The 16193-nt window shown below is 38.3% G+C and overlaps 1 protein-coding gene across 1 annotated transcript; it reads right to left on the reverse strand.

The window, feature by feature from the left end:
• Nucleotides 1-1094: 1094 nt before the first annotated feature.
• On the reverse strand, nt 1095-15552 carry fam83fb (family with sequence similarity 83 member Fb). The gene is made up of 5 exons (XM_053638426.1): nt 14964-15552; nt 6343-6510; nt 5947-6068; nt 2714-3435; nt 1095-2081 (listed from the first exon to the last, which is right to left on the reverse strand). Exons 1-5 carry the CDS (start codon nt 15423-15425, stop codon nt 2035-2037), a joined length of 1521 nt encoding a protein of 506 aa, XP_053494401.1. The 5' UTR covers nt 15426-15552; the 3' UTR covers nt 1095-2034.
• Nucleotides 15553-16193: the final 641 nt, after the last annotated feature.

Genomic DNA, 16193 nt, shown 5'->3' on the forward strand with positions numbered 1-16193 from the left:
TATGTAGCCATTCAGTAAAGACTGTGTCAAGTGATTATACTTGGTAAAATTAACGAAAGGCCTAACTAATAGCTAACATTCTTGGGTTTGTGTGCTACAACTGCCTACTTCAAAACCCACCAGAGATTTTCTACAGGGTGACTGTGATGGCCCTGTAGAATATTCCAGGACTTCTTCTGCAACCAAGCCTTGGTGGAATTTGAGGTATGCTTGGGATCATTGTTCTGTTGGAAGGTCCAATAATGCCCAAGCTTCAGCTTCCTCACAGATGGCATGACATTTTCTCCTAGGATTGCCTGATACTTCAATGAACCCATCTTGTCTCCCACACACTACAGGTTTCCAGTGCCAGAGGATGAAAAGTAACCCCAGAGCATCACTGAGCCACCACCATGCTTGACTGTGGACAGAGTGTTCTTTCTTCATTCTTCATTCTTCTTCCTCCAGACATACCGCTGATCCATCCTGCTGAAAAGTACCAGTTTGTTTCATCGCTCCACAGAACAGAATCCCAAAACTCAAAACTTCTGTGGCTTATTTATATGATTTTGAGCCGACTTTTCTTGTATTTTTTGGTCAGTAGTGGCGTACGTCTTTGAGTTCTGGCATGGAAACCTTCTGCGTTTAGTACGCACATTACTGTGCTCACTGAAAACTCTGTGCCTGTTGCCACTAAGTCTTGGTGCAGGTCTTTTGCATTCACTCGAGTGTTTTTCACAACCTGCCTTCTCAGATATCTGGTTGCAGCCGTTGATAGCTTCCTTTTTCTGCCGCATCCAGGTATTTCATATAATTTCTGCCCCTAGCCAGTTCAGATATTTCATGTGTTCCAGCTCAAGCACACCTGGTGCAACTAATGAAGCTCTTGATTAGTTGCATCAAGTGTGCTTGAGCCAAAACCTTTTTGCATATGTGTGCTGTTGTGAGGGATTCTATTCAGGGGGTTGAATAATTTTGTAACTGGGGAAGTCATTATAAGTTGCATTTTCAATTGAATTTGGGAAAACCACTTATAGCATTCATTTGTTGTGTTAAACTATTTCAATTGCTTTTGTTTGATTTGTTCATTGCAAACAGCTGAAAATCTGTAAATTTTGACAATAAACCTGATTTGCAATAGGGGTTGAATAATTTTGATTGCAACTGTAGAAGGGACACCCCAGCAAACATGCCAACATGTTGTTGGCTAGTGAGGCAGTTCACACTGTCCTATATGGGGTTTGCACATTGGTGTGATGTTAGCCCAATTTGTGCTGCTCATATTGGGCCAATGCTGAGGTCAATGTTGCACAAATATGCAAATAACCCTGGGCCAATATGAGATTTTATGGTTTAGCCCTGGCCCACCTTACCCACGGCTTGCCTGTGAAGGACCAATGTGGGCATGCTTGCTGGGACAGCATGATCACGGACTAGAAACCCTTTACTTAGCAATAGTACTCATTAGAAAACAATTAAGCATTATTGTATTTGTTCTCTGGGAGGAAGGTATGGCCTTACTCTCCCGTGTTAATCATATCAAAGTTAACAAATCGTGGGTGTCTTCATGAGGGCATATTTAGTTCCTCTGTGTCTGTTCAGAAGCTTTATGTCATAACATGAGCAGCAATTCGAAAGAGTTTCTGAGGCTTGCTTCATGTTTCTCAGGTTCTCTCTGGTTGGTAGCTGTTGTGTGGTACGGCAGAGCTAGCTAGTGGGTGGGAATTTTCAAATTATTTTTAGCCCTCACTCATCATAGTATTGCTAAAGGCCATGTAGGCAACCATCTTGGACCACTAACATAACTTGGGGCCATTATGCTTTCTAGCACTGGTTGTATAGATGATCTATATAATACAATATTCTGTATTTGACCTAGAAGTGAGATTTGGGAATGTGAAGTATTTAAAACAAAGTTTTTGGGAGATTTGCTAAATTAGTTTGTAAAATGAAACTAGCAAATATTAGCTACACGTTGGCTGATTAGCCTCTGTTGGAGTGAGGGGAAACTTGGATTTCATTTCTTTTTCAAGTGTATTTGTTTCATTCAAGTCTTCAGGAGATGGCACAGCCCTTCTTGCTGTCTTTATGGCTTTCTGGACCTAAAAAAAGAAAAATCACAGTGAGGTTTTAAGGAGTAGAAGAGAGTTACAGTATATAAACATTACTAGTAGTGCTTCAGTGGTAGAGGCTATGTGCTATCGTATGGTTTTGAGTTTTAATATTTGCTGCCAGAGAGCCATTGCTGGACTTAAAGTTCAGCCAAAAATGAAATTTATACAATATAGCTTTCCTTAGCTTAAAAATATCTGCTTGGCCATGATATGGTTGGTGTCTAAAATGGATCAAATTATATTTATGTACAAAATGTACATGTACTATAAACAAAATTACTTAGGTATACAATGACTTTTGAAGTGAACTTCATTGTGCTAAGCTGCCAGCAAAAAACTGCTGTTAGCAATATTAGCCAAAATCCAAAGAAGCAAAGTCACAGAATGGTTGATGAACTACGTGTGGGTTAAAGGGACACATCTATATATTTCTCTCTCTTTTTTTTCCCCAAAATATCATAATATATGCCAATTTTAATTAATTTTGGAAAATGAATGTCAATTAATTTGGAAATATTAACAGTTTTCAAACATCATGATTAAGCTAAAGTCTAGACTGAAAGAAAGTACATTAACACAACTCTGAGACTCAATCAGTAACAGTAAATGATTAAACATACCCTGATCTTCACTTTGTGATGACTTGTTCTTTTTATTCTTTGTCTTCTTTTTACGCTTTGTTTTCTCAGACATTGATGTTTCAGCAGTAGGTTCCTCTGGACTCTCTGTGATGTCCTCTATGGTATTAGTGGGTGGTGTCAGTTTTGTGGTAGCGGATGGACCAGGATCTTCCTTACCCACTTCTCCCCCCACATCCTTACCAGCTCCTTTTTGTTTAGATTTTCGCTGGAAAGTAAATCTTTTCTTTTTCGAAGGTACACATGACAATTTGATACCTTTATTGCCCTTCAGAGACGAGGATGGGGTCTGCTCTTGCAGCATCTCACTGTCTTCTTCCACTGGATTCCCCTCTGCTGCATACTTTTTATTAGATTCTACCATTTTATTGATTAGATCATGTGGAGAGCTGATGTCATCAGGAAGGTTGCCAAGTGCTAGCAGGTATTTAGGGTTGTGGTATTTGTGGGCAGGCACTTTCAGAGTGCCCTTGTCTCCCAGACTCACTTGGAAGCGAGAGGTGGCTGGCAGTGCGGGCCGTGTCGGTACAGTCACCCGGGTTGATGCTGCTGTATTACGTTTACTGATGCTGAACTCCTTGAAGAGGTTGAGCTCACGTGAGATGGCATAAAGCTCCCTAAAGTCCCGGTTGAAGGAGTCGACAATTTGTCCTGACATGACGGTGATTATGTTTCTGTCCATACGTGATGAACTCCATGAGAAGCTGGACAATACAAGAGACAGAAAAGATTTAACCATCATGCTGTGTTTATTACTTAGTAATAAGTGTCCCATTGCATGGAACGTGCCCCATTGCATGGTTTTAATTCTGTAACAATGGACTGTAATAGAATCAGTGATGATGTGGTGTGCTATGGCCTGATACAAAGAACCCACTATTACACCACAAAGTGAATTATTTTCTTACAACAGCACATCTGTTTCATTCATATTATACCACAGCAATTTGTCAATGATTACATATAATGGTGGAATGTCTGCAAATCAAGTTAGTAATTTCATTTACAGCAGCTAAACTCAGCAAAAAACTGAACAAGTTTCACAGATAATTGATGAACAAAAATGGAATAATGAGTCCCTGAACATGGGGGGGGGGGGGGGGGGGGTCAATATCAAAACTAACAGTCAGTATCTGATGGCCTCCAGCTGCTTTAAGTACTACAGTGTATCTCATCCTCATGGACTGCACCAGATTTGTCAGTTCTTGCTGTGAGATGTTACTCCACTGTTCCACCAAGGCATTTTCAAGTTCTCGATCACGTCGGAGGGTGGGGGGCGCTGACCCACGTAACATTACATGTAATCTTCCACTGCAAGGACGATCAGCTGTCCTTCCTGTCTCCTGTAGTACTGACTTAGGCATCTTACGTTACAGACATTGCAGTTTATTGCTCTGGCCACATCTGCAGTCCTAATGCCTCCTTGCAACAGGCCTATGGCATGTTCACGCAGGTGAGCAGGAACCCTAGGCATCTTTCTTCTGCTGTTTTTCAGAGTCAGTAGAAAGCTCTCTTTAGTGTCCTAAGTTATTGTAACTGTGATCTTAATTGCCTACCGCCTGTAAACTGTTAGTGTCTTAAGGACTGTTCCACAGGTACATGTGCAATAATTGTTTAGGATTCATTGAACAAGAATGAAAAACATTGTTTAAATCCTTCCCAATAAAGATATGTAAAGCTTATTTCGATTTTACAAAATTATCTTTAAAAGACAGTCTCCTGAAAAAGGGATGTTTCTTTTTTTTTGCTGAGTATACAATCAGTCTCATCAGCCTATCTTTGTTTCTCACTTTTGAAGTTAATGTTGCTGTAACCCACCTCGTTCAGCCCTTGAATAATAATTAGTTAATTTCCAAGTAGATTCAAAGCAGGAAAAGCAGTTGGTGTTCAGCCTGGAAATGTATTTCTACACATTCCCAATAACTTGTGCAACACCAAGCAGGGCATTTTATTAATTAACTACTAACTACTAATTAACTACTAATAATCCATGATTTGAATTAATTACTGTTGTGAATGAGCAAAATCATTTAAATAAACCATATAGATTGTTATAATAGATTCTTTCTAAGTTTCTATTTCCAGGAGAGAGTTGTGCATGCTACATGCCATTTATTTCAGGACATCTTGTGGTACTTAGACATTTTTTTAATATGTAAATGCTACAGCAGGAATCCTCAGTCATATCTGCAAAGGGCCAGTTTCATTCCAGCATAATAGGAGGCACACTTGATAGTTGATTGGCGACCAAGCTAAAGTGATTAAACAAGTGGAATCAGGTGTGGCTCCTACTTGGCTGGAATGAAAACCTGCAGCCAGACTAGTTCAGTGTGGATAAGATTGAAAACTCCTGTGCTACAGAATCTCTACCCTTTAGGATAGATATTTACTTTTCATTTTATGAAATTAATGTCTTTCTGTGTGTGTGATTAATTAATGGTAAGACATGTTTGACTGAATACTGTCAAATAAAATTGACGTTTGCTCATTCCCGTCACTTACCAAATCTGAAAAAGCAATATGGTCCTTTCACATATAAATAGTTCATTCTTGCATTAAAATCATGAAATTGGAAATGGCGTTTCTTGTTTACATTACATATATGATTGTGTTATTTCATGATTGAATGATTCAAAATGTTTACTGAATATTACACTTTAGGATGAAGAACCTGGAAAAATGTGATGTTTTTTTTTTATTTATTTTTTACATGTTTTAATATTATTAACCTCAAAAATAACGATAGCCCACACCACGTTTAGCCACACCCAGCGTTCCAGTAAATATAAACCAAAATTTGCATTCGCGTAACTCGGCATTAGTGTAAATAAACAAGCCCTTGTGTTGGGTGGCTGACTACTGGGGATGCTGTCAACCAACAATATGGTAGAAATCTACCATATAAGTGCACTTCTTTCAGGTGTAAAGTAACTGTCTATAGTCCAGCTGTATCACTGCACAATTTGTCAGACCCTTCTATTCAGTAGGAACAGAACATCATGGGACAACCACCTTGTTGCTTCACCTTTCAGGTGGACAATTATTTGCAGACTACAGCTCATTTCCATGCACAGCTTGTGTTAACTGCCCTTAAGCCCTCATCTGATCATAACGTCACTGTTGGCTGGATATTTTTGTTTGGTGGACTGATTCCTAGCCAAACAGAGAGTTGGGTTCTAATGTTTGTAAGGGTTCAACAGAACCAGTTCACTCACCTGTAAGATCCGAACATCACTTTTTCTCCATCTATAAGCATGTATTTGTTGCTCAAACTCCCAGGGACTCTCCCAAAGGACAGGTCAAGTCCTACACCTCTCAGCATGCGGGTACGGATATTCTGTAAAGGCAGAGTGGTTTACTTTCTAAATTAATTTGCTCTTAAAGGAAAAGGATCCACTTTGAGGTGGTAACAATAACTGCTTCATCACGTCATCCCATCAGTGATTATTTTCCTAAAACAGCATGCCCCCAAGTGTTTTATAATTTATATATAACATACTGAATCAGTTTCAGGTGTTCACTCATAAGTGACAACAATAATTAACACTACGTTAGAATTAAATATCGGAATTTCAGATTAAAAGATGCTCTTCTGTGTGTATTCTGCTCACCTGGATATGGTGAGGGCTGACCTCCAGCCTTCTGCACATGTCGAGGAAATGTGGCCCTCCCTTACTGTCCAGTATAATGTAGACAGCAACGTTACGCCTGGAAGCTGCATCCAGCAGATCTTGTAGGATCTGAAGATCTGTGAGAAGGTCCATCACAATAGCTACAACCTGAGAAATACATGTATGCAATAAAAAAAACCCTAAACTTCACAGTTCCTGGGATTTAATAGACCATCTAAGAAATGCACAGAAGTAAGTATTGTAAGTATTTTTTTTAGCTCATTAGTTAGCCAAGAAAACATAAAACTGATCAAAATCCCCACTTAACACCTGATAAAACTGCAGCAGCTGGTATTATAACCATAAATGTCCACCATAAAGTTCTGCAAAAAAGGATAATGCAACACATGACTCTACTACCACAGAATTTTAAAACTGTTGGCATAATAAACACACCACAGCTGAGGGTAAAATGGTAAAAAAAAAAAAAAAAATCTTGTACATCTATAATCATATACCTTATTATGACAGTGCTTACAACTCTACATTTTCAATAGAATACTACAGAAATGCAAGTCATATATTGTTTGACTTGGGAAACTGCTAGAAGACTGAAGATGAATGAATGAATGTATCAAGAATCTACATCTACACTAACCATCAACCCCAGCACATCACATGACCAAGTCACTGTCTCCCACTTCCGCCCTGTGTGTGCGGAGTTTGCATGTTCTCCATGTGCTTCAGGGGCTTCCTCCAGGTACTCTGGTTTCCTCCCCCAGTCCAAAGTCATGCATTGTAGGCTAATTGGCATCTCTATATTGTTTGTAGTATGTGAATGGGTATGCGATTGTGCTCTGCGATGGGTTGGCACCCCATCCACCTTGTGCCCCGAGTACCCTGGGATAGGCTCCAGGCACCCTTGCAACCCTGTGTAGGATAAGTGGTATAGAAAATGGATGGATGGATTTTTTTTTGTTGTGTTTCCTGTAATAAAACCAGCTGCATGAATGAATGAATAGAAACTACTTGAATAGAGAAATGAGTGTAAAGGTTTGCATGCCTTGTTGTTTCTGGTTGAAAAACTAGCCAGAATCCAAGTAGAATCAATAGGCTGGTAATTTTTTTTTCAATGATCATTATCTGTGGATATCCTAGTATGTTGGTTAAATGTGGTTCCTGCTTAAGTAAAAGTTTAAGAGTTATTTTGTGTGGCAGAATGATGAGCCAACCAACACTCATTCACAGTGAAAGTATTCATGACCTTTCAAACAGAAAGCAAACCAAGTCTGATGAAATCTGATAAGGCTGATCTGACAGGGTAATCTTTTAGCTGAAGTTCTAGTGTTGAGTAACACATCTACACATTAAAAAGAACATAAGGCCACTCAAAAAGAAAGCAAAACCCTGACAAGGCTGCAGTTAAGTAGGGAATTGAAAACAACAGGGTGTGCTGTTATGGAAAAGTAATCAGTGACAGGGTGGTGTTATGTGGCCAACCTCTAAATTCCAATAACAGCACATCTCAAAGTGTTTTGTTCCTCTTATACCACAGAAATATTTATTAATTAAAGAAATATGTCATACTATCAGATCTGTTTGTAGTCATGATTAATGTTGTGGAATGTCTTTGCAACAAGTTCCTGTTAATACTTCTCATTTGAACAGGGGTTCCCTTTAATCAGCTTTACTTGGACACACAGTAAAAGCACAGTGGTTAAATGCTGTCTTTATATGCTGCCTAACTATCCATTAATTATCTGGCAGATGCTTCAATTGTAGGGCTGTAGAGCTTCTGTCCGGTCTTAGACTCTAGTCTGGTCTTGAACTTTTTTGTATTGAGTTGGACTTGGACTTTGTCTCAGTCAGACTCACTAGATATGTTCTTGGTCTTGACCAAGAGTTTGTAAATAATAACGTTTGTGTTGCCGTTTCTTTGTCTTGGCCTCAAATAGGATTCAATGGTTTTTGGTTCCGATCTTGACTCAGTCTTGCTTTCATTTAGACATGACTTGATTTTGTGGCGAACCCCTTGACTCAGTTTTGACTCTATCTTTTTTTAGTCCTGGTTTTGAAAATGGAAGTCTTGACTAAAGTCATACTCAATCTGAGTGAAAAAAACATTAATGTAAACACCTCAATTGTAAACCGATTAAGGCCAATAAGATTGAAATTTATGTCTGACTGAACAAGGTAGGTACAACTGTTGTGTATGCCATAACTGTTGTGTTTGATTATGTTACCCTATCATAATGTGCATTTGCCTCTCAATGCGCTCCTTTAAAATGATTCACTAAGAAAACACAGTGCATATTACAGATTTTAATATATTTAAATAAATGTAAGCTTAGATAGATAGATTGATAAGAGAGCTGAGAGGAGAATAGACAGACTGGTTCGAGCGGACAGGAAGGCTAACTATTACGATACTAATAACCACTTTTTACAACAATGGTGAGCAGAAAAGCATCTCAGAACACACAACATTAAACCTTGAGGTTCATGGGCTACAACAGCAGACGACCACACAGGGTTCCACTCCTGTGAACCAAAAACAGAAATCTGAGGCTACAGAACAGGAATCTGGGCAACTGAAGATTGGAAAAAATGTCACCTGGTCTAGAAAAAGCAAATATATTGGTGTTCTTATTAAAGAGGCCAGTGAGTAAATATTTATGTTTAAAAATGCGTGGTATACTACAGTACTTGCTGCTACAACTACAAGTACAACTGCTAGTGAAAGAGTGAAAGTACTAGGCAGAAATAATAGTTCATTTCTTCATAAAATTGTATGCTTATTTTTCAATAAATATAACAGTATTTATGATTTGAAAACTAAAATGAAGTTTTATGTAAGTGCATTAATGTATACATCAGCAGAATTTACAAGATATACACACAGTTGAGATACTTTTTTTTTGAAACATTAAAAAATGTTCTAGTGTGTTTGCTCTTTGACTTTGAATAGAAATTTTTATACTTTTACCTTATTTTTTTGCTAGTCAGCTCCCGACACAATGTCATTGTATGCACAAATTCTAAGTGTCTAACAGTCTCGACTCATTGATGGCGCTCACACTCTTTTGGACTCGGAATAAATCGGCAAATTATCTATCCCGAAATGACGCTGATTGACAGAACAACGTCTAGTTTCCATCACTCCAAAATAGATGATGACAACTCACCATCTTAAGGCACCATCATAAGGCAGTGACTTAAAGTCAGTCAGCTGCAGAAAAGTTGTATTATTATTGCATTTTGTTCATCGTAACCTACCTCTTTATACATTCAGAGGGTGGGACCCACTTTGAAACGGTAATATTAATTGGTTTCACTACAACTGAATGACAATTCATCTATATCCAAAGAACAAACTTTTCGATTCATTTGTAAGTTATATTTCAGATCAATCAAATAATTCTAAATTTTAAATCTGTTGTCTATATGTAAATAATATCTAGGTAATAACTCTTCCTTATTCATGGGTGTTAAAGTTTATATGAGCCACAGCAGCAGAATGATTCAGAATCACTTAGAATCACTCATGATTCAGCCCCCAAACTGATATATGAGTATGAATTGTGTTATCAAGGACAACCCAAACAAACAATCTACCCATGCTATTATCTTTCGCACAACAGAAATCTGGCATTTATCACAGGTACCAGGTTCTAACTAGGGTGAGTGTTATCACAAGAAATATCATATTGTCGTGTATCACGAGATATATGTGTGTGTGTATGTGTATATATATATATATATATATATATATATATATATATATATATATATATACACACACACACACAGTTTGCTAACAAACTACTAGCAATACACCAGTGTTATATTTCATAAATTAAAAACCTGTTTGAATGTACAATGTCGCTATCTCAAAAAAGCCTATTATAAAAGCGCATGTTTAAAAGTGAATGTACTTTGATATGGTTTGTGTTGTTCAGTGAGATCAATACACTACACACATGCTTTAAACTAAATAGAACTGACATTCCTCTCTGCTGACTAAAACTTGAACTACATCTTACACTGCTTGTTGATGGACCTGTTTTTTTTTTCCATGGTAGCGCTGTCAGACAGAAAAATGCCCTGGAGCATGCCAGAATTCGAGCTCACAAACTGTCAAGTCAGTTCATGTCCAAATAACACAAGTCCAATTACTTGGAAAGCAGCTACAAGACTACGACTACAACCAAAAGTACGCTACTACGTCGTTTATTACAAAATTGTACAAAAGCCTCTTTGTGCATACTTGTATATACATATAACAAAAAACAAAATGAAACAAACAGATCTTTCTGAGAACGACTTTTCCACAAAATCTGTAATATTATCATGTTATTGTTTTAAGTGGAAAAATAGTGGCTGGGAAGTGAAGTTGACGCACGTAGCTGAAAAACAGACAGCTCCTTCATTTAGTCACAGAAATGTCCTGTTCTTCTGTGCGTTTGATAGCCGTTGTGCATGATAAAGTTACGAACATGCAAAGAGTTGCAGCAGAGATAACAATGTAGCGTGTTTAAAACAGTAGCAGATTACACAGGCAAAACGTTTTCAGTGCAGTCGAGCCCACTGAACCAAGAAATGGAGGTAGCTGTAGTATGATTTAGGGCAAGTCCACTGACACCGTAGCAACACTACTGAGCAGCTGGTTAAGGGTGTTGTTCAAAGGGTTCTTGTCACAAATCAACCACACCCTTTAGACACTTCAGTGCATCAGAACGAGGAAGCATAAGTGCTTTTCTCTTTAGGCTTTTCCAATAAAGCTTATTTAAGGCAGACATTCTTAACATCAGCCACGATTGAGTGGTGTTTTGTTTTTTGTTAGACTCCAGTGCCTCTGAATTTGAGTAAAAATTTAACTTACAGTTACATTTCCCTCCAAAAAATATTGAAACGGCAAGGCCAAATATTTTTTTTTTTTTGCTGTAGACTACATTTGGGTTTGATCATGGAAATATGATTATGAGAAGAGAGTTTAGAATTTCAGCTCTTATTTCCTGGTATTTATATGTAGATGTGTTAAACGGCATAGAACATAATACATTTTGTATTAGACCACTCAATTTGTGGGTGAGCAAAAATACTGGAACATGTGACTGACAGGTGTTTCTTGTTACCCATGTGTATCCTCTTAGATTGTTTGTTTAAATAATAAATAGCTCTGAACATTTGCTCTTGGTTTTAGCCTTCAGTTTCACAACCTCCACAGGGCATCACAATCCACTGTTTGAAGAAGACTTTGACAGCAGAAATATAGAAGACAAACCACAAGATGCAAACCACTCATCAGCAGTAAGAATCCGAAAGCCAGATTGGAATTCGCAAAGAAATACACAGATGAGCCACAAAAGTTCTGGAACCATGATTAACCTCAAACAAAGTGAGGGAAAGGCCAAGTGTGGAGATAGAAAGGATCTGCTCATGATCCAAAACATACAAGCTCATCTGTGAAACATGCTGAAGGTAGTGTCATGGCATGGGCTTGCATGATTGCTTCTGGACTCATTAATCTTTATTGATGATGTAACTCATGATGGTTGCAGGTGAATGAATTCAGAAGTTTACAGGAACATTTTGTCTGCCAATTTACAGAGAAATACATCCAAATTAATGAGGAGGGATTTTATCATGCAGCATGACAATGATCCAAAACACACTGCCAACTCAACAAAGGACTTAATCGAGTGGAAAACATGGAAGGTTTTAGACTGGCCAAGTCAATCAGCAGACCTTAATCCAATAGAGAAGCATTTCACATCCTGAAGAGGAGAAAATCTTCCCCCAAAAAAACCCCAAAACAAGCTGTGGTAAAAGCCTTGAAAAGCACAATAAAAGAAGAAACCAACAATTTGGTGATGTCAGTGAGTTGCAAGCTTGATGCAATTATTGCAAGCAAAGGATATACAACCAAATATTAAGTGTTATTTTAGCTTGCCTAAAAATTGGGTAGTCTGATACAAAAAGTTCTATGTTTTATGTTGTTTAACACATCTAGATGTAAATATCAAGAAACAAAAACTGAAGCCCTATATGCTCATCACATATCCATCTTTTGAGCTCAAACTCAAATGTCATTGGTGTATACACTAAAAAATGCTGGGTTATTTTTTCTACCCAAACGCTAGGTTGAGCCGTTTGGGTCATTTAATTGGGTTATTTTCTGTCTTGGGTAGTTTTTGACTAGTTTTGTGTAACCCAACCACTGGGTTAGTGGCTGGATCATTTTTACTGACAGTTGAATCAATGCACCCCTCTCCCACCCCAATGCATGAGCCTAGCTCCTTGGGTCAAATCAACTCAGTGCAGACTGTTTGAATTCACCTCAGATGGCGGTAACAGTTTTCACACGGACAGACTGTTAGATTTGTTTGGAGAAACAAGGTTCATATCAATATAATTATCCATACGGCCATTACTGTACACTAGAAAAAGCAAAAATGTGTGACAACAGTCCAGTTTACATGACATTAAAAACACTGCTATGTTCATTAGCTTTGGCTTACTTTGTTTGTAATGCCCACTGGACCGTAAGTTGGTTACTCAGTTTTTTGGATGTTTTAAACATCTCCTTTGATCAACATCTGATGTTTTCATCTTAAATATGTGACTTTGAGTAATTTAATTCAACGTCTTTAAATAAACACCACTTTAGCAGCTCTAGCAATACATTCTGAATACATTCTTGTGTATAAATAAAACAGATACCATGTTGATATATTTGTTTATAATGTAGTATATTTGACATTTTCACAGGGTGAAAATAACCCTGAAATTATGAACCCATTTATGAAATAAAATTAACCCAGAGTTTTTGTAAGAATGAAACCATCCTTTGGGTTGAAAAACAACCCATTTGCGGGGTTAAAATTAACAACCCAACTATTAGCCCAAAATGTGCTCTGTCCTATATTTACCCAGCCGCTGGGCTACAAATAACCCAATTTGGGTTGTTTTTAACCCAGTGTTTTTTTAGACTGTAGCACAAACAAATGACTTGGCTTTGCTGTTCCAATAGTTTCGGGCAGGGCTGCATATTTCTATATAACACATACAACACAGAATATATCAGATGGCAGTGACTTCATAAGCAATGCCAAAGGCATTTGCTAGCTAGTCCAGAATTCAGACAAGTAAAAGCTCAAATTTGCTAGTTTAAAAAAGCATGGTAGCTAATGAAATGTAACGATGCACAACCAGCTAGCTAGCTAGTTAAGTTTATAAGTACAGACTAAAGTAAATAAACAAGTATAAGAATTCCTGTGCAGGGAGATGATTTTAGATTTCCATAGTCCTCATCTTCGCCTGAAAGTAGATAAGGATCAGTTTTGATGAAGCACATCGACAAAAATGCACCAAGTTGTTGGCAAACATTTAAGCTATAAGCTCACATCGCAAATAAAAATATTATTCAAGTCTGGCTAAAGTGGTTTTATTTTCTCTGAATGACGGTGCAGGTGCAGCACCACCTTGCTGGTTTTATATTTGTTGGTCTTACATTTGCTGGTTTTGGTTGTTACATCAGAAAGTAAGATTTATATTGAACAATTTAGGCGATAGCTAGGCAAAGACAAACAACTTTGGCAAAAAAGGATAGGTCTTTGATTTATATGAAATCGTATGAGCCACTTTCAACACACACATTTCACATGAGATCGGGATGAAGAGTTTGTCAGATGAGTGTTCCATTAATACTGAGGTGATATACTAAAAACTACAGCTATAACTGGCACCACAATCTATCAGCAAACAAAGGATCCAAGCATTTGTTAACAGACAACCAAAATCCAGGTACTAGATACTCTATAGACGTATAATGTACACCACGGCTTCTTAAGCACTTTATATACACGGATCTCTATAAATTTAAAATCAATTCCTCTCAGCACAGATTTATTTAAGGCCATTACTTGTCTGTTTATTTATTAGAGCCACAGAGCTTTCTATTCCTGAACTTTCCCCTGACCGAACACATTAGATCCAGTTTATAGCCTTGGTTCTCAAAGTATGATCAAAGGAAATCTAGGAATCTGTGAAGCATATCCAGAGGGAATGTGATTTTCTAATTTTGTTACAGTGCTGAAAACCACAACCCACCATTAAGCCTAAACAATGACAAGTGAAATATAATGACAATTTTTGATAAACGAAAAGCTCTCTGGCTTCCAAAATCCAAAGTATTACTGTTTAAATAACGGGCCTACATTTCTGAATGGTTTGTATGTAAAATAAATCTGTATTGATTTTGTGTCTGTGATTTTTAGTTAATAAAAACCTTTTCTTCTACAGTAAAAGGTTCCCTGACTATAAAATATTTACTGATTTATAGACCAACTTGTTTTTGAGTTATTGAGGTTTGGATTAAACCTGATCAAATCAATACAATATTTTTTGATATTTTGTGATTTATACCACTGGAAAAAAAAAAAGAAGAAGAAGAAGAAAAAAAATTAAAACCCACCCCATAGCTTTGCATCACCCAACTTTGTGAAGCAGTGGTGTACACTGTAAGAATGGAGTGTACTGTATAGTATTATGTATTCTGAGATGCAGTTCTGTGTTTTCTATTTTGTTTCGTTTTGAAAACACTTCTTGTTTTAACAAACCTTATGTGCTTCTTGGATCAGCCTACGGACAACTTCTTTAATGTGTGGCCCATTGTCTTTGGGCGGGTGTGTGTACACCATTCCACGCGTGACCCCTTTAAAGAAGCCACTGTTCGGCCAGCCGATGTCCAGCAGCGGCACTTCGGTGTCGGACATCTCAGGCCAGTAGGTCGAGCGTAAAGACGTCGAGTCGTCTGCATGCTTTCGAGCCGTTGCTGCTCCGCTGTCATCGTGCGTGCTGTATGTTTCGACAGTGCTGTGGATCACTTTGATCTCGCTCGCCGACAGGAAGTTCTTGGCGTTGTCCTTATCCAGGCACGTCTTGAACGCACCGTCTCCGTTCTTCAGCAGTTCCTCGAGCGCCACGCGCTGCGTCTCGCTGTAGTAAAACTCCGGCCTGGACTCGGGGATGTTCTCACCAATCCGGCCGTCTTCCATGCACTCTAGCTGTGACTCAGCCATGGCTGCTCTCGGTCTCTCATAAACAGGAGACCTTCTCTTCTCTTCTCTTCTCTTCTCTTCTCTTTTCTTTTCTTGACACTAACTTTAACTCAGAAGTTCTCACGAGCGCGAAAGTAGCGTAGTGGAGCTCACCTTTGTTCACGCGCCAAAGGTGAGCGCACAGGTGGGCGTGGATTAATGAACATACCAAACATTCCACACTGATTGGTCCCTCAAAACCTGGGAAATATATATATATATGTATATGTGTGTGTGTGTGTGTGTGTGTGTGTGTTTAAAAGTATATATATATATATATATATATGTTTAAAAATGAAGGGATTTCCCAGGTTTTGAGGAGGAGGAGGAAGGAGGAGGAAGATTCCTGAGCTGAAATGATTCTCTTTTGTATCTACACCAATCAGCCATAACATTAAAACCACTGTCAGGTGAAGTACATTGATTATCTCATGACTAGGCACCTGTCAAGGGGTGAGATATATTAGGCAGTAAGTTAACAGTCAGTTCTTGAAGTTGTTGGAAGTTGGAAGCAGGAAAAATGGGCAAGCGTAGAGTTTCGGCAGGATAATGCAAAGTGTTCAAAGTGTTGACTATCGCAATCCGATCGAGCATCTGTGTGCTCAACAAACAAGTCCGATCCATGGAGGCCCCACCTCACAATTTACAAGATTTAAAGGATCTGCTGCTAACGTCTTGGTGCCAGATACCACAGCAAACCTTGTTGTCTTGTGGAGTCCATGCCTTGACGGGTCAGAGATGTTTTGGGGG

This window comes from Ictalurus furcatus, chromosome 12 (assembly GCF_023375685.1).
Source record: "Ictalurus furcatus strain D&B chromosome 12, Billie_1.0, whole genome shotgun sequence".
NCBI lineage: Eukaryota > Metazoa > Chordata > Actinopteri > Siluriformes > Ictaluridae > Ictalurus > Ictalurus furcatus.

Excerpts from the sequence above, each read along its gene's own strand:
- fam83fb (XM_053638426.1), bottom strand. The coding sequence starts at position 15,425 with ATGGCTGAGTCACAGCTAGAGTGCATGGAAGACGGCCGGATTGGTGAG. Across the intron at positions 6,511-14,963 it reads TGATCCAAGAAGCACATAAG|GTTGTAGCTATTGTGATGGA; the intron begins GTTTGTTAAAAC and ends TGTATTTCTCAG. Across the intron at positions 2,082-2,713 it reads ATCACAAAGTGAAGATCAGG|GTCCAGAAAGCCATAAAGAC; the intron begins GTATGTTTAATC and ends TTCTTTTTTTAG.